Genomic DNA, 19,991 nt, shown 5'->3' on the forward strand with positions numbered 1-19,991 from the left:
CAGGCACCACCTCGGCTCAGAGAACTGATGACTCTGAGCTTCTCTTGACATCACCTGCTGCCCCAGGAAGCCCTGGCAGTGCAGGCAGGCAGGTACAGAGCTCAGCACACGACATCTCCATTTGCAGCAGGGGCCGTGCCCTTTCAATCTTCTTATTTTTGCAGTCAAGCACAAGGTGAAGCTTTTGGTAGCGTCTGCTCTTGCAGCACTGTGTCTTAATTCAGACTTGAGAGAGATGACACAGAGTTACCTTGGGCTCAGCTTTGTTCCCTTGCCTTGGAGGAATGCTCTGCACTTGAAGAGCTTCACAGCCATCAGCAAAGCAAATCAGATTCTGGAATTCCGTAACAGTTGAAATGAGAATAATACTTAGCAAATCCTTAATGATTCTGTGATTCTATGAAATACTCCATATAAAGGCCTCAAAGAAAAGCAGAGGGTTTATACAACACCTGGCATATCAACAACTGCTCCATGACAGCTCTTGGAAACATACGCTCTGTTCCAACACAACTCAGTGAGAAAGAACTGTCTGAAAAAGCAGAGTTTGCTGCTGAACCTCAAGCAGAAAGAACAAAGAAAGCAACTGCACTTCATGATGGGCAGAGGGTTGGTGCTTCTCAGTTCGGTTCCTGCCATTCTAACACAGGGTTCTGATGGCTTGGGCCACCTGAGGGGCACCTTCCCTTCAGTGGAAGATGCTGCCCAAGCCTTGCTACTGCCAGCTGAGCACGGCGTGTGGCTGCTGCTGCCAAACCTTCTGGAAATGGAAGCTAAAGGCACCCAGCGAGGAGAAGCAACAAACGAGGCCTCGATGAGGGATGTGATGCCGTATAAACTTCTATTGGAGTCTTATTTTAAAACACACCAGCCCCTGTTTCACAGTGTGTGATTGGAGGGTATAAATGTAGCGTGAACAAAGAGAAGGTAGAGGGGAAATTAGACAGACATATAAAAGGAAACTGGTGGTATTTGGAGCCTCGCAGGGCACAGACACACACAGCGCACGGGGGGTAGATGGTGAGCTTTGTCAGCATTTCCTTCTGTCTATAAAAAAAGGGTGAATATTACGGTGTGAGCTGGGAGTGGGGCACTGCGGCTCACACACACGGCTGTGGCCCTGCAGACCCCCCCTCTGCCCAACATTCAGCGCAGCAAAAGTCGGTCCTTAAGCAAACGATGGTCATCCACATCCAGCCGAGAGAAAAACAAGTAACAGTGGGCCTTCTTCATTAGGAGCCCTTACAGATAGCCGTTAACAGCGCGAGAAATAAGAATCCAACCCCGCGTTCCTGTACACCGGCTGCTCCGGGGAGGGGTGTGTGCGAGCTCAGCTCCCAGCACTACGGCTGCGGGGTTCGATTCCTTCCCGGGGGGAGCGGCACGGCGGGGGAGGGCGCGGGGCGGAGCGGTGCGGGGCGGTGCGGGGCGATGCGGCCGCGTGCACGCGTGGGACGCGCGGAGCTGAGCGGCGCCCAGAGCCCCGGAGCGGGCAGCGATGCTCCGAGCGCCGAGCCGCCGCAGGCGGGGCTCCTTTAACGGCCGCTTACCTCAGCCGAGCGGGACGACCCTCAGCCGGGAGCCGTTTGGCTGCTGGCAGCAGCGGTAAACGCAGCTCCTGATCTCGGTGCTACGTGCAGCCTCCAATAAGCCCGTTTTTACTTCGGGGCGTAACGCGACGGCGCTGCGCGCTCCCCGTTGTGCCGGTAAGGCGGCGGCGGCGGGCGGGAGGACGGCGCTTCCATAGCGATGCGCTGCTGTGCGAGGGGTGCGTGAGGAGCTGCTGGGTTTGACTCAGGCTTTTGGGGCACGGTTTTGCTGGCAGCGAAGCCCGAAGGATGTTTACCCAGTCAAAGTGGCAATTTCAGTTTATTGGAAGGCAGAGCGTTTATCTGAAGAACCGTGGGGCTGCGATTGCTCATCCCGGCACTTACGACTCACCTACAGACTTGGCTGCTGTCAGCGTGTTGGTGTGAAGCTGAGGTGCTGCAGCAAAACGTTTCCATCCGAAGAACCCGAGGATTCATACCCGTTTGTACGAACCTATAGGAAAATCTCGGTTCGGGTCAGTGGAAGAGAACCCACGTCCTCAATAACGGGAGTGCTGCCTCCTCCTACCATCTGCACTGTGGACATCGGATCTGGATTCTCAGCAGGGTTTCCCTGCACTCCATCTCTCCTCGCTGTTCATTGGTGTGTCCTTAACTCCATCTCCTTGGTACTCTCACAGCTGTAGGCTGCCCCATCCGAATGTGTGCCACAGCAGTTTGCCACTGGAGAGGTGAGAGCAATCCACCTGCAAAAGGTGAGGAAAGTGTCAGCGTTGGGCTCTAGGAAGCCCCAGACGTTTTCATCCTGTCTCTTACCCCTCCCTTCTTCTTCATTTCTTTCTTCATCCCCAAAGAAACAGATCTCGTGCTGCACAGTACGATGTTTGCTTTGAGGTGACGGAGCTAGAAGGCAGCTGGGACGAAGGGTGGTGAAGCAGGCTGGGGTGACACCCATGTGAGGTGGCTGGTTGGTTTCAGCAGCATCAGAAACCCCGGGCAGGCAGCAGCAGTGGGCAGACAGCAGGCTGGGTATGCGGGCAGCCTGAGCTGTGTGCCCTGGGCTTCCCCAGCACCTCTGCAGGCTGCCTGGCTGGCAGGAGCACAATGGGGAGCTCAGGCTGGAAAAGAGGTGCAGGACTTTAGGACTGTGACAGCTGCTGGAATGTGGCAAGCAAAAAGGCAGCTTGGGGAGAAATAGCACGTGTTCTTATTCCTTGAGCAGAAAATGAAGAGGCTTGAGAATTGCTGCTTCTATACACTGATTGTTCAAACTTCCTTGGTACGGCGTGTCCTTTCTGCTTCAGCTTCTGCTAAATTTTAGCTGTCGCAAGGAGTTGAAGAAGTTTACTGCAAAATTGCAAATGTACCTCAGTGCAGGAGGTACAAAAGCAGAAATGAATGAGAAAAACCTTTGTCCTTTGCATGGGGGGTACTGAGGGTCTGTTCTGGTTCTCTTTTGCAGCAAGGTTTTTGGTTCTGGGCTTACAGAGCATCTTTGGGAGGGAAAGAAGGAAGTATGTCTCTCCTTGAAGCACAGTGTCAAAGTATCAGTGACTCTAAGCTGTGTGCCAGTCTGCAGGGAGAGCCAACGTAATGCAATGCAATCCAGTTGCTGCTTAGGATTGCATCTTGTGCCACAACTCAGCAATGTTAGCAAGGAGAGGTAATTAGAAAGGACTGATGAAGTAAGGATTTTGAATTTTCTGAAGTTATGAAATGATGTTTTCTCACTTTTTAGGAACTGGTAAAAGGTGATCATTTCTGTGTAGGGAACAAAATGCAATTTGCATGGATTGTACCTGCCACAATTTGTTTGCTGATGTACTTCACAGCAGGTAAGATTTTGTTTTTACGTATGTAGCAATTAGCACTTAAAAGAAGCACTGGGTAATCAGTGTTTCCATTCAGACACACCAGTAAACATCTTTCTTATTCGAGAGAGCAAAATTTGATGCTCAGTTAGGCTTACACTGTGCTTTCCTTAAGAGCTCATTGATCCACTGCTACCATTGAGTGTCTTCCCATTCTTCGTGGCAACTTTCATTAAAGAGCAGTGAAAAAAGAAGTTCTGATGAGTAGATTTTGCCTTGGGTTGTGTTTCTCGTTGTGATCACTGGTAGTGAGGCTTTGGTTTCTGATCTCCATTTAATCCAGTCAGTGAAGACTGGACAGTAATACATCGTAAGTTACAACTCAGAGACAAGGATCCTTATCCTTACATGATAAATTGGGCATGACTGTCTTCCCAGAGGTAGCATGTTTTATGAGATAAGCAATATAGCCATTTTAAAGGTTTGTTTTCCCATTCTGTTGCAGAAGCATGCAGTAAAGGAAACGTGTCTGCCAGCAAACTTCCCCACAGTGTTGCAGAAGTATGTGAAAAAGGAAACATGACTGCTAACACTGCTGCTCATGTCCAGCCTGGAACCAACGTTGCCCTCTCCTGCCAGCTAAAACAACTGAAATACAGCGAGCAGTGCAAGATAGCTCTTTTCTTTAACGGTTCTGAACTGACAAGCAGTTATGGCACTTCAGTAAGCAACACGTTTCCAGTCAATACGTATGGCAAACACATGTTTACCTGCAAAATCGATTGTGAATACAAGAAAAAACTCATTTGTGGAATTGATATCGAATCTGGAAGTAAGGAGAGTTTCATTATTCCTTGTTCTTTCTGGTGTGCCGGGGTGCCTCTGAAGCAGAGGTTAGGAGCTCAGAGGGGGTGGCCTTTTGTAGAGAAGGTGCTGTGTTGTACTGTCTTTATGTCTGAAATACTGCTGGCTGCAACTATGCAACACAACAGAGGCCTTTCACCGCCTGACTCCCAGCTCCCCAAGGGGATGTGGGCATCTGGGGGGCTCTGTGTGATGTCTGTCTCACTGCACCCACTGTGTCTCACTTCTGACAGACCTATCCTGCTGCTTTATATGCAGTGGCAACTTCTGCATGTCAGCAGCTTGCTGCTCTCAACGTTTTAAAGGAAGAAACTGATCAGAATATCTGCTTAAGACCCTCCAGATCAGCCAAGAAATGTGTCGTGTATCCAGTATGGGACAGATGGCAACCTTACCTGCACCTGGGCCAAAGGAAGGTTTACACACATGAACACTACATATGTGATACAGTAAGTAACACAGGGTTCTTTAAAGCCTATAATCACACCTTAGAGGGGTTTTTATGTTAGTTTTAGGTTGCTTGTTACAGATTTACCCTTTATCAGCTCACACAAGAGCCGCTTTCTGAATAAATCAGTACCAGGCTGCCATGATCACAAAAGACCTTTTCTGGTTAGAGCTGTGTGTGCTGCACAGCAGCAGTTTAGTTACTTCTGGGTTAAGCACACTAAGAGACTATGCCAGCTCATGGCTCCTTTACTGTAAAAGGAAGTTTAATAGTAGAAGTAGCCTTAAATTGGCTGCTGTTTTCCCATCGTGGATCTTCTCTACGTAGAGATGTTGTGATCAGCAACCAGGAAACCTCAGTTCTGAGCCTCTCGCTGCATCTCACGGTTCAGCTAAGGAGATGGAAAGAGAACTTTTCCAAACTGTGTTATTCTTGCTTCCTCTTAAAGAACCAGCAGTGCTGCAGCTCTCTCTGCTTTTGCTGAGCTTTCCCTGACATGGACTGCAGACCTGTGCAGCAAGCTATGAGTGAGGGACAAATGGATTTATCTCCCACAGTGTACGAAAAGGTATTAACCAGGAGCTTTCCTTCTATTCTAGGCTATCAGATGGGACTGACACCTTGTGCTTTTCAGAAGAAAGTCTGAGTAACAACTTCGGCTCGCTGGTTCTGAGCACAAAGTTGAATTTTGAATCTACTTACAGACTTGTGGTTGTCGCCTCCAACAAACTAGGAAGTGCTTTTTCACAGCCACTTATGTTCATGCTAATAGACATAGGTAAATGCCTTGCTTACCTTTTTTCAGTTAGCACTGGCTATGTGGAGAAAGCACAAACCAGCACTCTGTCTTTGTTGTTTAAGCCTGGCAGAGAAAGTATCCATCCATCATCCATCCATCCATCATCCATCCATCCATCCATCCATCCATCCATCCATCCATCATCCATCCATCCATCCATCCATCCATCCATCCATCCATCATCCATCCATCCATCCATCATCCATCCATCATCCATCCATCCATCATCCATCCATCCATCCATCCATCATCCATCCATCCATCATCCATCCATCCATCCATCATCCATCATCCATCCCTCCATCCATCCATCATCCATCCATCCATCATCCATCCATCATCCATCCATCCATCCATCCATCCATCCATCCATCCATCATCCATCCATCCATCATCCATCCATCCATCCATCCATCCATCCATCATCCATCCATCCATCATCCATCCATCCATCCATCATCCATCCATCCATCCATCCATCATCCATCCATCATCCAACCATCCATCCATCATCCATCCATCCATCATCCATCCATCCATCATCCATCCATCCATCCATCCATCATCCATCATCCATCATCCATCCATCATCCATCCATCCATCCATCCATCATCCATCCATCCATCATCCATCCATCCATCCATCCATCCATCATCCATCCATCCATCCATCCATCATCCATCCATCCATCATCCATCACCCATCCATCCATCCATCCATCATCCATCCATCCATCCATCCATCATCCATCCATCATCCAACCATCCATCCATCATCCATCCATCCATCATCCATCCATCCATCATCCATCCATCCATCCATCCATCATCCATCATCCATCCATCATCCATCCATCCATCCATCCATCATCCATCCATCCATCATCCATCCATCCATCCATCCATCCATCATCCATCCATCCATCCATCCATCCATCATCCATCCATCCATCATCCATCACCCATCCATCCATCCATCCATCATCCATCCATCCATCCATCTCAACCACCCATTCTATTCACCTAACCCACTGTTTCTTGCTGTGATGCACATCTGAGTGCTGTTTCTTTGTTTTGTTTCTGTTTTTGCTGCCAGTGAAACCACATCCTCCAAACTTTTTAGTGGAATTTGAAAATTCTGCAACAAATTGCACGTTGTTCTGGCGCAGTGAAGTCCAAGGGCAGCACTGCAGAGTGAGATACCGTCCAGTTAGCAGTTCCACCTGGAACATGGTAATCCTTTTCTGAAGAACAAATTAAATTACGATCCTTGGATGCTCCTTTAATATTGTTATTTCTCTCTCAGGTCTGCTCTGTAGCATCTTATTTAAGAAAAACTATCGCCTGCTCCTCAAAGCTTCTATTGCTGGTCTGATACTGAATCTGATTCTGAATGAAGGTGGAACACTTAGCATGAAAAAAAGAAACACAAAAAAATCCTGCCATGTATCGAGTGTGATGCACAATCAGAGCTTGTGTTTGGCACACCACTACTAAAACATGGTCATTTCTGCTCATTGTAGCTCAAGGGCATGGGTGTGTGTTTTCCAAATGCTTGAGTCTTCTTTAATGCTGGTTGTATTTTAAGTGCTAAAACAAAGGGACTGCTTGAAGCTGAGTAAAATATATGAATGTAGAACTCCTTATTCACCCTGTTTCCCTGTGAGTTTAATGTTATATGTCCTTTATCTTCACTGAAGGTTGAAAGTTTAGAGAGTGAAAAATGCAATCTTCATGGCCTGGAGCCTCATACAGAGTATGAATTTCAAGTGAGCTGTAAAATTCATCCTGAGAGGGGACTGTGGAGCAACTGGAGTGCAATCCAATCCCAGACTCCAGAAGCAGGTAATATGATTTGTTATACTAAGCCTGTGTCTAACAGTTTACATTGAAGCATAAACTTCAGGTAATGAATTCATTGAATGGCCTGGGCTGCAAAGGAGCACAGTGCTCATCCAGTTCCAACCCCCTGCTGTGTGCAGGTCGCCAACCAGCAGCCCAGGCTGCCCAGAGCCACATCCAGCCTGGCCTTGGATGCCTGCAGGGATGGGGCATCCACAGCCTCCTTGGGCAACCTGTGAACAGTGCCTCACCACCTCTGGCTGAACTCAAAACACTGTTTGCTTTTTGCTCCTGGCTAGAATCCATAAATCCAGAAACAAAGCCAACAGGGAAGTAAACTTCTGTAACAGAACAGGTCTTTTCTGTGAACAGAAAACAACCAGCTCGCGTTTCTGATGAAACGGGAATTTCAAGAGCTCACTGAGAAATGCTGAAGGATATATTCTGTTGACATGATTGAAGGTTGGAGGAATTTTCTGTGCATTGCCCAGAGGATTTGCAGCCTGTCACACTGCTGCACATCTGGAAAAGCCAGAGAAATCTGTACTGCTTAATTGGGAAAAGGAGAACGTTTCGTATTGGTTTGTATCAAAGCACTTACAGAATTGCTGCAGCAGTCCCATAGAAAAGACAGCACGGCTGGCAGGGGACTCAGTCACTGAGGAACATCACTGAGGAACATCACGTTTGGGAAACACACGCTGGGTTCCTGAGCCTGCTGGACACTTTGCTGAGGAGCTGGATGGCCCAGAAAACTGCCTCTGCTGGCTCAGTTCAGTTGCAGTTTGTGACAGAATGGTTTAAAGTTGCTGATTCATCTTTTTCTGAGTAATGAAAATATTTCATGATGATTGCCAGCTAGCTCTCTCCTCTAAGCAGTGCAGTCACTGGAGATCTCTATAGCCTTAATGGGTGAGAACTTGGCCAGGCATCTCCCAGTGCTCTCCCATCATGAATGAGAACGTGAGAACAGAGCATTTCTGCTCGGTGGGACTGCACAGCAGAGCCCAGGAGATGCAGCACAGACATGAGCTCAATTCTCCTCTTTTACACCAATTCTAACACCAGTTAGCTGCGGGGTCCCCATCTGCGTGCCCAACTTCTGTGTGCTCTTATGAAAGAAGAAAGCTTCTCTAGAAGAATCTCAGCAAAGATGCGTTGGCATCCCCTCCTTTCATCTCCTGGTTGGCTTTCATTTCTCTTTTTTTGTGAATTACTATAGGCTCTCCAGGCTCCCACATCTGTTACTCATGCTGTTTACCACTTCTGCCAGCAACAGTTTCTGTAAGAAGCATTGATTGATGCAAAAGGTGTGAACTTCTTCCCTCCCCCACCTTCCTCTCAACAGTTTTCTTAACCTTCTCAATGCACTCAGCGTTGCTACAGTGTCTGTGGTCATCACCCCCCTTCCCCCAGGCAGTGCTGCAGAACCAGACTCTCCTCAGCTGCTCAGGGAGCATTTCTGAAGAGTGAGGTGAGGCTGCAGATGATGAGCAATACGTACATCATTCTTGCTCTTCTCCAAAGTACTGAAGTTTTCACACTACTTTGGCCTTCAGTGAATTCAAGACTGCACCTTTTATACTTAAAGCTGTTGTTTTTTTTTTTTCCCCCATGTTTCTCCAGGCCACAAAACTTGCTTTCTGCAAACACTTTAGTGACGCGAGCCTTTCTTTTCCACCTAATTTGTGTGGCTCATGTTGAAAAGAACCACCAAATCTGGGCTGCTGTTCAACAGATACAATCTGCTTTTTTTTTTTTTCCCTTTCCCTTCCTGCTTTGAACTTGCCCCTTGCTCACACTGAGTGCATTCTGGTTGCATTTCTTCTGTGCATCCCATGGTTTCATAGAATCGCGAGGTTGGAAATGACCTGCAAGATCAAGGTTTGTTTGTTTTCTGTTGTTTTCTTTCTTTTTTTTTCCTATTTCCAGTCGCTATTATGAGCAGGACAAATAGTTCTTAACATTGCTGGCACTGAGGATTTTTTCTGTCTTTGCGTTTAAGAAATAGCAGAGGCCTCAGCCCCAGTCTAAATAGGGCTGTGCATCAGTCGCCTGCTGTGAGGTTATTAGAAACCCTTGTTTGATTTTGATGAGTTGATTGTGCTCAAGCATCTTGAGGAGCCAAGCTTGGTCACACTGCCTTTCTTCGTATCTCTTCATCCGATTCCGAATTGGTGGAGCTCGTTCTTAATTAGATTTGCAGTCAAAAACAGTAGGGTTCAGTGAGTATCATTTAAAGATCAAAGGTTTTCAGGAAGCACCTTCCTTGGACCTTAATTCACCTCAACTTTTACGTGAAGATGAGAGCCAATACCATCCCTTTGATTTATAGGCTTTCTTGGAAGTCAGTGCAAAAGGAAATCACAGGCAGACCACAACCCCTCTTACTGAGATGCTTTGTTCCTTGTGACTACGGGCACTGGGCAGCCATCACTGCAGCTGGACTCTAGCTGTAATGGCAAATATAAGCTTGAAATACAGAACAATACTTTTAGGACTACAGCACTTACATGATTTCTGAGGTTCCAAATCTCAAATGAGTTGTTTGAGGATTCTTACTTTTGTAGCCTATTTGATGTCTTGTTTGCTTCAAAATACCGTCATTAATTCTGTTTCTTTTCTTTCCCAACCAGTGCCTACTGGGCTCTTAGACGTCTGGTACAAAAAGCAGGATATAGACTCTCAAATGCAGAACATTTCTCTTTTTTGGAAGGTAAGTTAAGGAAAACTTAGCATATGCAGAAATAATGAGCAGCTTTGGAGGGGAACCCCACGTTATGTGTTTGCAGGAAAGGACTTAAAGCAGGGCACAGCAGTGCTTTGTCCAGAGATATGTAATTACTCACAGTAACTCTACTACCCAACACTGTCCTCATTTTCTACCTCATTGTATACAGTCAGAACACAAAATATTGGAGGAAAGGGGGATCTGTGCCCCATGTGATCAGTGGGCATCTACATCATATGTGTGCCTTTGACTGTGAACTCCTTCTAGAGGAGCTTCTGCTCTGAGATGAAGAACAGGGTGATGAAGAATGGGGCAGATAGAGGAGCTGAGTCATTCTAACTGGCTTTCCATTAAGGTAACCAAATTCCATAAAGCTTTTAAAAAGCTGGATATAGCCTGGGTAATTTCAACTGCTCTGTCCATGTTGGTGCTTTGCCAATGGTCAGCTGCATCCCTCGTTTACTGCAGTAGCAGAAAGAAAACATGTCTCTGTACAGGCGTGAAGCAGGCGATGGGCACACACAGAATAGTTGGCTCATATACAGCTGTAGATCTGAAACTGGACAAGCTCAGAGCAAGTATTTCCATACAGAAAGGGCAGAGTTTTCAGAAAGCTGGTGAATGAGGCCCTATAAGAAAGTGACTTTTTCCTTATCATAAAACCATAGAATGGGTTGGGTTGGAAGAGACCTCAAGGATGATGAATCTCCAACCCCCTGCCACATGCAGGGCCACCAACCTCCACATTTAATACTAGACCAGGCTGCCCAGGGCCCCATCCAACCTGGCCTTGAACACCTCCAGGGATGGACGGGGCATCCACAGCCTCTCTGGGCAGCTGTTCCAGCACCTCACCGCTCTCACAGCAGACAACTTCCCCCTGGCATCCAGCCTCAACATTCCCTCCTTCAACTTCAAACCATTTCCCCATAGCCAACCTAAATCTCCCCTCTTTAAGTTAGGAACTTTTCCCCTTGTCCTATCATCACAGACCCTGCTGCAGTGAAAGTAAGTTTGTTTTTAGGCAGCAAGGAGCTAAAGAGCTTCACTAGACTGGAATTACACAGGAAAAATAAGAAATAAGAAATAGATAAGAAACAGATACACGACCTGCAGAAGGAATCTCAGGTAAAACCTATGCTCTCGTCATTACCATCAGGGAATTAATTCACTTCAGTTACAATTTTGCTTTAAAACAAACAAAACCAGCAATCAAATATGAAGACATCTAACACTACATAGAAGAAGGTAATAGATTTAACAAGGGAGAGGTTGTAAGGGTACTTCTTTCTGAGAGCTGCAGCTGGTACCAGGGAACTCCATTTAGCAACTGAACACTCTGAAATGGGAAACGTCTTTGTGCAAGCACCAAGCTGCTGGGGAGCCACGTGTCTTTCCACTTTTAAGAGAGGAGAAAGTAAAAAGCCAATCATTTGTTACCAAAGAACATTAGCTGGTATTTACTATTGTCCAGCACGCGATGCTGTTGCTGTCAGGAATTCCTTTACTACGATGAGAACAAAAAGAGAGGAATAAAATACCTTCAAGTGAAAGCTCCTCTCTTAAATCAGCTAGGTTGAGCATTTGAACCAGGGAGGTGCTTTGGAGCCACCATCTGCCATGAGCCTCTATATTAAAGGGCTGACAGTGGCAGACTGATGGTAGCACAGAGCTGGTAGCAAATCTAGTGATCTTTCTGACTTTTTAAAGATGATCACCGGCTCCTAGGAGGCACTGAAACCTTACTTTGGACTTAATCTTTCTTGGAAAGGAAGAAAAACATGTTGATTCATTCATGCCAGGAAATAACAAGTGTCCCAACCGCCTTCACAGGAGGTTCTGAAATGAGGCTTTGCCTCACGCGTTGCCTCATGTGGAAAAGGCTCTGCACTCGTTGCTCGTTGGGAATCTCACAATGAATGGGCAAACTGCAGGTGGACATGAATACGTGTGTGTGTGTGTGTGTGCTCCTCCAGGCCTTGCTCGGGAGGGTCTGTAACAGAAATCCCTCTTTTGAGAGAAGGTCCAGTTCTTAGCAGATGGAGTGTTTGGCTCCCCAAATCAGCCGAACGAACCAGTCACTGTCAGTGGCTGAAAAGCAGTTCTGTTCACTTTTGTTTTCCTTCAACCCCCACGTGGAACACTGACACTGCAGTTGTGTGACACGTTCATCCTGCAGAGAGGCAGCCAACCTGGAACAGCTGGCTGAGCACAGCGGCTTCAGGAAGCCAAACCAGTGCCTCCTTCCCTGAGCAGGTTTAAAACATCAGTCTGGTGCCATCGGAGTTTTCTCTCTCAATGGCGTTGGCTTTTTTTTCCACCTCTCTTCCAGGTTTTTCCCTTGACTAAAAACGTAACAAACACATTTTCTTTGCAGGCTTTGCAGAAGTCGGAGGCGAGAGGAAAGATCCTGCATTACACAGTGACCTTAGAAGCACTAAGCCACGGGGAGCCCAAAGCAATAGAAACAAATGTGACCACACAAACCAGCTACACCAGAGTCACTCCAAAGATGGACTACAAGATAACAGTCACTGCTGATAACTCGAGGGGAAGCTCACCTCCTGCATCCATCCTGACCAACCTGAGCATCCAAGGTAAAGCCTTCCACTCTTCTCAGCCATTGGAAATCACCTCAGCTCTGCTTTGTTCTGCTCACAGCTACGTACCATAGAAAACCATTGAAACATTGAGGTTCTGCCACTCTGTGCTCCTTCGTGTTGATCTGCACACACCTCCAGGGATCTGCAGTGACTGCAGCCCAGATCCACTCACAGACGTGGTCAAGGACTGCAGTGTGGTTTCCTGATGAGCCAAGTTGCCCTGAATCAGCACTGCCATAACTTTAACCCCTCCTGCTGACAGTGCAAGCCATCCAGGCACCTGACACAGCAGACATCTAACTATGGCGAAAAAAAGAAGAGTAATGGCTTCTTTTCATCTGTTTTGTATGAGGGAGGGCAGAACCGAAGGGAGCATGGTGGTAAGGGATGAAACATGGTAAAAACCAGGTATCAAACTTACCAAGTCACCTTAAGGCTGAGGCAAATCTGTGCTGATGGTGTGGTTTCTGTTTGGCTGTTCTTCCTCCCACAACAGATTTACCCTCTCCTCGGAACGTCTCTGCTGTGGTAGTGGGAAATAACAGCATCTTGGTCAGCTGGAAACCTCCCATTAAATCCACTGCATCCATCACCGGGTACGTTGTGGAATGGATAAACACCCATAGGAAGAGCAGCCTGGAGCCCCATCCAAGCTGGATAAGACTTGTTGCATCCAATCTGTCTATAGTGATACCAGGTGAGCACCACAGAGAAGCAGGATATTGTTGACATACTATTTTAATTGTGAGAGCCTTTTAGGGAACAAGTCAGGCTCTAATTGTTACTAATTCAGCATAAGAGACTGCCATGTTCAAAGCCTTTTACACGGAAGGACAACAATGAGTGGTTTGGCAGTCCCTCAAATGAGATATTTACCTGGTAAGTGGAATGCCTCAAAAAAATAAATAAAATCAGTCCTTCTGAAATGCAGTAAGACAAAGATCAGAGATTTAAGAAGAGAATCATAGAATGGCTTGGATTGGAAGAGACCTCAAGGATCAGTTCTCATTCTAATAGTTTTCATAGAATCACAGAACGGCCTGGGTTGCAAAGGAGCACAAAGCTCATTTATTTCCAGCCCCCTGCTGTGTGCAGGTCGCCAACCAGCAGCCCAGGCTGCCCAGAGCCACATCCAGCCTGGCCTTGGATGCCTCCCATTGTTGGTCACTGACCCAAACCAGAACTACAGCAGCAATATTCGTTATCCTAGAAGGCTTCAAAGTCACAATCAGAGCACTGCTGATATTCCAGTTAGTCCTTCCTACGTTGTCTTGGTGCTGTGCCTCCCAGGGTTTGAAATCCCTGCTCTCACAGACTGGCCAAGGTTGGAAGGGACCTTAAGGATCATGAATCTCCAACCCCTCTCAAGCAAGCAGGAAAAAAATAACACGTTCATGCCAGTACTTTGTACTCTGCTTTAAGAAAGGGAAGCATTAATTACTGTCACTCTTCCATAACCCACATTAAGTCCAGGGGATAAATCTGAGCAGGTGAATATTTTAGCCATAACTGCAAATATTTTATTGGGATAATCATTTCTGTTTCTTCATTTAGAGCACATAGAAGACAACGTGTGCTATCACATTAGTGTGTTTGCACTGTATCAGGACAGAGCTGGGCAAGTGAAATCAGTGAGGGGATACTCAAGAGGAAAAGGTAACTGCAGTAACAGTCTCTCAGATCTTTTAAAGCCAGCTTAAACTGCTCAGCATTAAAAGCTGCATGTCATGTTATGTTTTGTAGCACCATCAGCTGGGCCACAAGTGTACACAAAGCCACAGGCAAACGGCATCTTGGTTTGGTGGGAAGAAATCCCTTCCCACCAGCAGATGGGCTGCATCACACAGTACAATATATACCTGCAAAAAAAGCACAGTAATGTGGATCCTTACGTCTACGGTAGGAACCTGGGGAAAAAAACAATGCGATGTGCAAGTGCTGTTCATTGATGGGAGAGGGGTGGTGAAGAAAGAGGCTTCAGGAAGGAGCCCCAGGCAGCTCACCTAGCAGCAAGATCCAGATCCAGTTCTCTGCTACGGCTGCTCACGAACAAGGCTGCATTTTTATACCCATGTATGAAGTTAGACGATTCTCAGTTATTCTGAATGAAAAAAAAATTCTCCCCCGCTTTTTTTTTCTTCTTTTTGTTATTTTCATAAGTCACAGCCCTGCGAATAACAGCTAAGAGCTGTATTCAACAGATGTCAGCACGCTGAGAACACAGCAGGTGATACGCACTGCGTTCCTGCACTTGGATGCCTTCCCCATGCATGGCCTTTTACTCCCATGCTTAAATCCAGGACAAGAAATGCTTTTTCTTCTCTTACTCAGGAGTTGCATGACAGCCTTTAATGGATGTTTCGTAGTTCCACCATGCAAACCTCATTTCAGATTTAGACACTGATTTACCAAACTACAATAGGCAAAGGACAGGGTAGGCAATGCTGTGCAGTGCCACAGGTCTCAGAGCAACCTCCATGGCCTGAGCTCTGCTATAGCCCTTGCAAGGACTCAGTGACACAGACAAAAAGGTTACTTACAGCAATAGAGAACTTCTGCACGTTCCAGCTTCTGGAAACACAATTCTTCTTGGAGCTACATGCAGTAAGAATACATGCTAGGATTTTTATTGGCTTTTCCCTCTTTCTCTTTTAGCCATTCGTAATACGACATCCCAGCATTCGTTTTACATCACAGATCTACAGCGTGGGGAGTATTACGACCTGTGGATGACAGCACTGACAGATGCTGGAGAAAGCCCCTGGGGAAACAGAGAGCTGGTCTGCTTGGAAAGTAAGGAGCTGCCGGGACCAACTGAGTCCTGTGTGCGGTCCCTGCTTCTGTGCTGCCCAGGGGCTGCAAAAACAAACTTGTGCCCTGTGCCAAGGGGAGGCTCAGTACTTGGAAGGTCAGCAATCACGTATTTTGGATTATGGACTGCCTCTCTCAAGAGAGTTGTAGACATCCTAACGTTATGAAGCACTGTTGTGCTCAAATGTCACTGCTTCGTTCAGTTCCCCGATTTCAAACCAAACACTTCTGGTATTCTTTACAAGTGCAAACTATGAGCGTTGGCCAGTTTGAACTAGAATGAATTTTCCTCATTAAAACAAGGTTAAAAGGTCTGTTCCTTTGAATCAACTCTTTGAAAGGCTGAGTGACAGCAGTACAAGTGGAAATGGCTTTAAGTTGAGGGAAGGGAGATTTAGGTTGGGTGTCAGGAGGAAATTCTTTACAGAGAGAGCGGTGAGGTGCTGGAACAGCTGCCCAGAGAGGCTGTGGATGCCCCGTCCATCCCTGGAGGTGTTCAAGGCCAGATTGGATGGGGCCCTGGGCAGCCTGGTCTAGCATTAGGTGGGATGGTTGGTGGCCCTGCATGTGGCAGGGGGTTGGAGATTCATCATCCTTGAGGTCCCTTCCAACCCTGGCCATTCTGTGATTCTGTTCCGTGTTCCAGGTGCTGTGGACTGGATTATTGTGCTCACCTGCAGCTTCTTCATACTCTCAGCCTGTATTTGCTCCCTGCATCCTGCAAGAAAACTGTGAGTGGATTGGGACATTGCATTCCAGTAACACGTGGGAGTTTTGCTAGGGGGCATATTAATATGCTCTCAGGACATCTTGGGGAACAGGGAGGATTGTTTTGAACAAAGGTTTTGGATAATGTGAGTGGTAAGAACACTACATTGTGCTTAGGAGATAGCTATAGCTCACGTCACGAGCTTGTAACTGAGATCTTAAGGCCTGCTTCCACTGAACCTGAGCTGCTACAAACCTCGGTCACTTCCTGAGAGGGAAGTCAGCCCCTGTGACAAAAAGCCCTTTTACTTTAAAGCAACACAAACATGTCCCCAACCAGATTTTCCAGGGCTGAGTTCATGGCCATGCTGAGCAGGCTCTGCTGTTAGTCATGCACACCTAACGAGGGCTGGCTGCAGGACGATGCTGTGCTGGTTTTTGCTAAGTCAGTAATTGCTCAGTGTTACCTCACTGCTGGCTTTGCACCTGGAACAGCCAAAAACGAACACACTAAAGACTACAGACCAGTGGGGAGGGCAATAATATATACTCATAAAGTGGTGCCTTGGCCAGAAGCATTTGAAGAAGTGGAAATCCAAAGCTGTGCAGTCCAATCAGCCAAACGCTGTGTCCTCAAAAACTTGGGCAGGCTCTGCCAGTCCCACCCAGCCTGAGTTCCCGCTGTTCTATAGTAACGCAGACTCATTACACGGAATTCTTCAGTAATTGCACACACAAACAGCGCATTGCAGCTCAGCAGAACTTGCAGGTATTGGCATTTGTGCTTTTAACTTCACTTGTTCCATCCGCAGATTGCTCTTGCTCTTTTCTGCCACTGTACCTCAGTGGTACAACAAAGCCATTCCAGATCCAGCTAATGCTACGTGGGCTAGGAACGACAAGTCTATGAAGGTAAATGAGACTTTTGTTTTTTCCTTCTAACCCCATCATCTTCAGCAGAAAGAGCAGTCAGAGCCATGCAAATCAGACACCTCTTAGAAGAGCAAATCCTGCACTTTCTGGCACGGAAGCAGCTGTTGTGTATTGCGTTACACATGGTGTGCATCACACAGTGACTGCAGAACTGTGCAGGGTTATTTCCCACTTAGCAGTGGTAGCTGGTGTGTGGAGATGCCTGCATTTTGGGGGTGGGTTGGAGGGCACAAGGCACTGAGTGCAGGATTAACGAGCACTGCTGTTTGTGTGCCCCCCAGCAGGGTGAGCTGAGCGTGCCCTCCAGTCTGCTCCTGCACAACACCAGCGGTTTTGAAGAGCCTGAAACAACAGAAGTAGAGGAAAGCTTCGTGCAGACGGACTGCCAGGTTTTTCAGGACAGGCTCATCTTCAGCAGCAGCAATCATGACTGGCCACTGGAAAGCAGCTTTGAGAAGCAGGACTCGGAGTACAGGCCTCTGCCCAGCACCACAGATGGAGACAGTTACGAGCATCAGCTTCCCGACTTGTACAAGAAGCTGGTGCTGGAAGTGACAGAGCAAACACAAACCGTTTCTGAGTACATTGCTAATCCAGCTACTGACAGAGCCACAGCTTACCTGCCCTCAGCCATCTCCCCACTTGTCACAGACACTACTGAAGAAGACCCTGAACTTGAGTACAATCCCATCTCTGTCTTCTCAACAACTTTTTTGCCACCAGAATTTTCCTATGGAGGGAAACTTAATTTGGACACGGTGAGACTGAACTGCAGCTCCTTCACAAGGTAGGCTGTCAGGGTGGCACAACAGCCCGGCCCGAACGTTTGCACTTTAGCCAAGTATTGCAATGCGTCTCATTGCAACTAGGACAGCAACTTGCACATCACACCTCAGGTAACACAACCCAACTCACAAACCTTTCCAGGTTTTAAGTCATGCCTTACTTTACAGCGCAGCAGCTCTTCACCCAGAGCACGCTTAGGTAGAATTAAAAACAAAAATCCAGGTTGCTGGGGCTGTCAGCAGGCTTCTTGAGATTAATTGCTCAGGCTGCCTGCAGAGACCCAAAGCTGCCTCAGGTTCCTGCCTGAACACAAGGTTGGTTCGAACTACACCAGACAAGCTAAAAATCATCCAAAACAATGCTTGCCCAGGAACAGCAAGGAGGTATTTCAGTAAGGTCAGACCTCAGCAGCTGACCTGCTTGCACTGTGCTCCAGCTGCACACAGCAGGACAGAAATGCAGCATCTGAAAATCTTTTGCCAGCCTTACATGCTGCGAGACAGCAGACAGCATTCCTCACTACTGCTTTAATACAGGCACACCTTTCAGCCCCAGTGACAATGGTGCTACAGCCCCATGTGGGCACTGAAGGATCCCTAACTTGATTGAGCTTTTCAGCCCTGCTGCAAAACCAGTCAGAGCAAGCCTACCTTCAGGGCTTAGCACAGAAGAGATCCTCACCAGAAATAAAGAAGCAGGCACCATGTGTACACAGTAAGTCAGATGGGCTGCTGAGAATTTTAATGATTTATTGAAGTATTCTAATTACAGGCTTGAAGTACGTGTTACACATTTAATCACTTTGTTTACTACGTGCGTATATTATTTATAAATAGAATGTTGGAAACCTGAAATTTGTTTGTTGTTGTTTTCTCTGGTCAAGCTCAAGTGCTAGGCTGCAGGCAGGCACAGAATAAAGCACCTTTAATGACAAAGCTGGAGGTCTGTGGCTGGAGGAGGCAGTCCAGATTTGAGCTCATCTGGAGCAGAATGCTTTGCCTCCTCCCACGAGGATTCAGGTGGCTGCTCCCACCCACAGCTGGCTGGTTGAACAAGCTGTTAAGCAGTGGCATAAACTCAGAACAAAAGCCTGGCATGACACTCAGTGCACCTCTGCTAAAAGAGCCACGAGGAGATGACCCTTAGCAGCCCTGCAAACATCACCTTTTTGAACTGCAACGCAAGCATACCGGCATCGTGAGGCTGCTGCTTCCAGGCCACATCTTCTCCCACCGCATTTCACTTGAAATAAAAAAGTAAACGGAAGCATTAGGAAGATCTCTACTTGCCATTTTCTTCTACAGGAGGTCCACAAACTCCTGTGATCCAAATCCAAACGTTTGGCACGATATGGCTGAGATTTTTAGCACTGATCACACTGCCCTCTAACTTGGTGCCAAAAAACAAAGGCTTGTTAACACCACTAAGTAATGGGGTTCTCTACCTCTGTACTGCAGCAGTGCCTCCACAGCAGGGCACCCACAAAGAGGCCGTGCACTACATCACAGTGCTGCCCTGGAAAGTAGCTTGATGATAAGAAACTGAAGAATAAGGAAACTCTGAACACAATTCCTGCTCACGGAGCTTCCCAAAGCAAAGCAAAACGCTTGGGAAAGCCCAAGGAGTAACTCTGCAGTACTAGCAATGGGACAAGCTACATGAGCACCAACATGCTGCCCTCCAGCAACCTCGTGCTGCTTCAGGACTCCTCTATAGCACTGAGACCAATTCTGAAGCGTTCCTGGCGGTGTCTGCCTGTGCTCAGTGTGTGCTGCTGCCTCAGCACTGCTCCGGCACCCACCGCTATGCTCACCTGCAGCAGGATGCAGCCAAGCCCCTTTGCAGACATGGCAAGAGATTGCTCTCACACCAGGGCTGTGGCAAAGCCCACTCTGCCCATCAATTACCTCAGCAGTCCTCTGTGGATGGGAATACTTACCTTTGCTGTCCAACCACAACAGGTGTTGCGCATTGAAAAAGTGATTTCCAAATGTAGTAACAGATGCTCGCAGCCAGGCCTCTTGTCCAGGAGCAGCACACACACGTCCTTGTCAGCACAGCCCCCCAAATCTGCCCCACCACAGCACCAACACAAGGCGTGCGCT

The 19,991-nt window shown here is 47.3% G+C and overlaps 1 protein-coding gene and 1 long non-coding RNA gene across 5 annotated transcripts in view; one reads left to right on the forward strand and one right to left on the reverse strand.

The window, feature by feature from the left end:
- The window catches only part of LOC149916923 (uncharacterized), a 12,778-nt gene extending 10,265 nt beyond the window's left edge, over positions 1–2,513 (reverse strand). For both annotated transcript variants that reach the window (XR_016469397.1, XR_016469398.1), the window contains exons 1-2: positions 2,367–2,513; positions 1,551–2,296 (exon numbers count right to left, since the gene is read on the reverse strand). This is a non-coding gene — a long non-coding RNA (uncharacterized LOC149916923). The remainder of the gene's footprint in view (positions 1–1,550; positions 2,297–2,366) is intronic.
- On the forward strand, positions 2,170–18,037 carry IL12RB2 (interleukin 12 receptor subunit beta 2). Of its 3 annotated transcripts, none has more exons than XM_031604918.2 (16): positions 2,170–2,305; positions 3,289–3,385; positions 3,867–4,193; positions 4,560–4,674; positions 5,273–5,451; positions 6,569–6,705; positions 7,173–7,317; positions 9,951–10,030; positions 12,423–12,642; positions 13,145–13,345; positions 14,203–14,304; positions 14,392–14,547; positions 15,304–15,441; positions 16,106–16,190; positions 16,980–17,079; positions 17,382–18,037. In XM_031604918.2, the coding sequence occupies exons 2-16, from the start codon at positions 3,328–3,330 to the stop codon at positions 17,889–17,891; spliced, it is 2,553 nt and encodes an 850-aa protein (XP_031460778.2). In that variant the 5' UTR covers positions 2,170–2,305; positions 3,289–3,327; the 3' UTR covers positions 17,892–18,037. The 3 variants fall into 3 exon arrangements, with proteins under 3 accessions (XP_031460778.2, XP_090002963.1, XP_090002964.1); XM_090146837.1 differs by having other exon boundaries at positions 17,385–18,037; XM_090146838.1 differs by lacking the exons at positions 2,170–2,305; positions 3,289–3,385 and having other exon boundaries at positions 4,115–4,193; positions 4,459–4,674.
- Positions 18,038–19,991: the final 1,954 nt, after the last annotated feature.

The sequence above is a fragment of the Phasianus colchicus genome, chromosome 9, assembly GCF_987193195.1.
Source record: "Phasianus colchicus chromosome 9, bPhaCol1.hap1.1, whole genome shotgun sequence".
Lineage (NCBI taxonomy): Eukaryota > Metazoa > Chordata > Aves > Galliformes > Phasianidae > Phasianus > Phasianus colchicus.

Bases quoted from the DNA above. Each gene is read 5' to 3' on its own strand.
- IL12RB2 (XM_031604918.2), top strand. From the start codon at position 3,328: ATGCAATTTGCATGGATTGTACCTGCCACAATTTGTTTGCTGATGTAC. The intron at 5,452-6,568 runs GTAAATGCCTTG...TTTTGCTGCCAG, and splicing joins GTTCATGCTAATAGACATAG to TGAAACCACATCCTCCAAAC. The intron at 6,706-7,172 runs GTAATCCTTTTC...TCTTCACTGAAG, and splicing joins GCAGTTCCACCTGGAACATG to GTTGAAAGTTTAGAGAGTGA.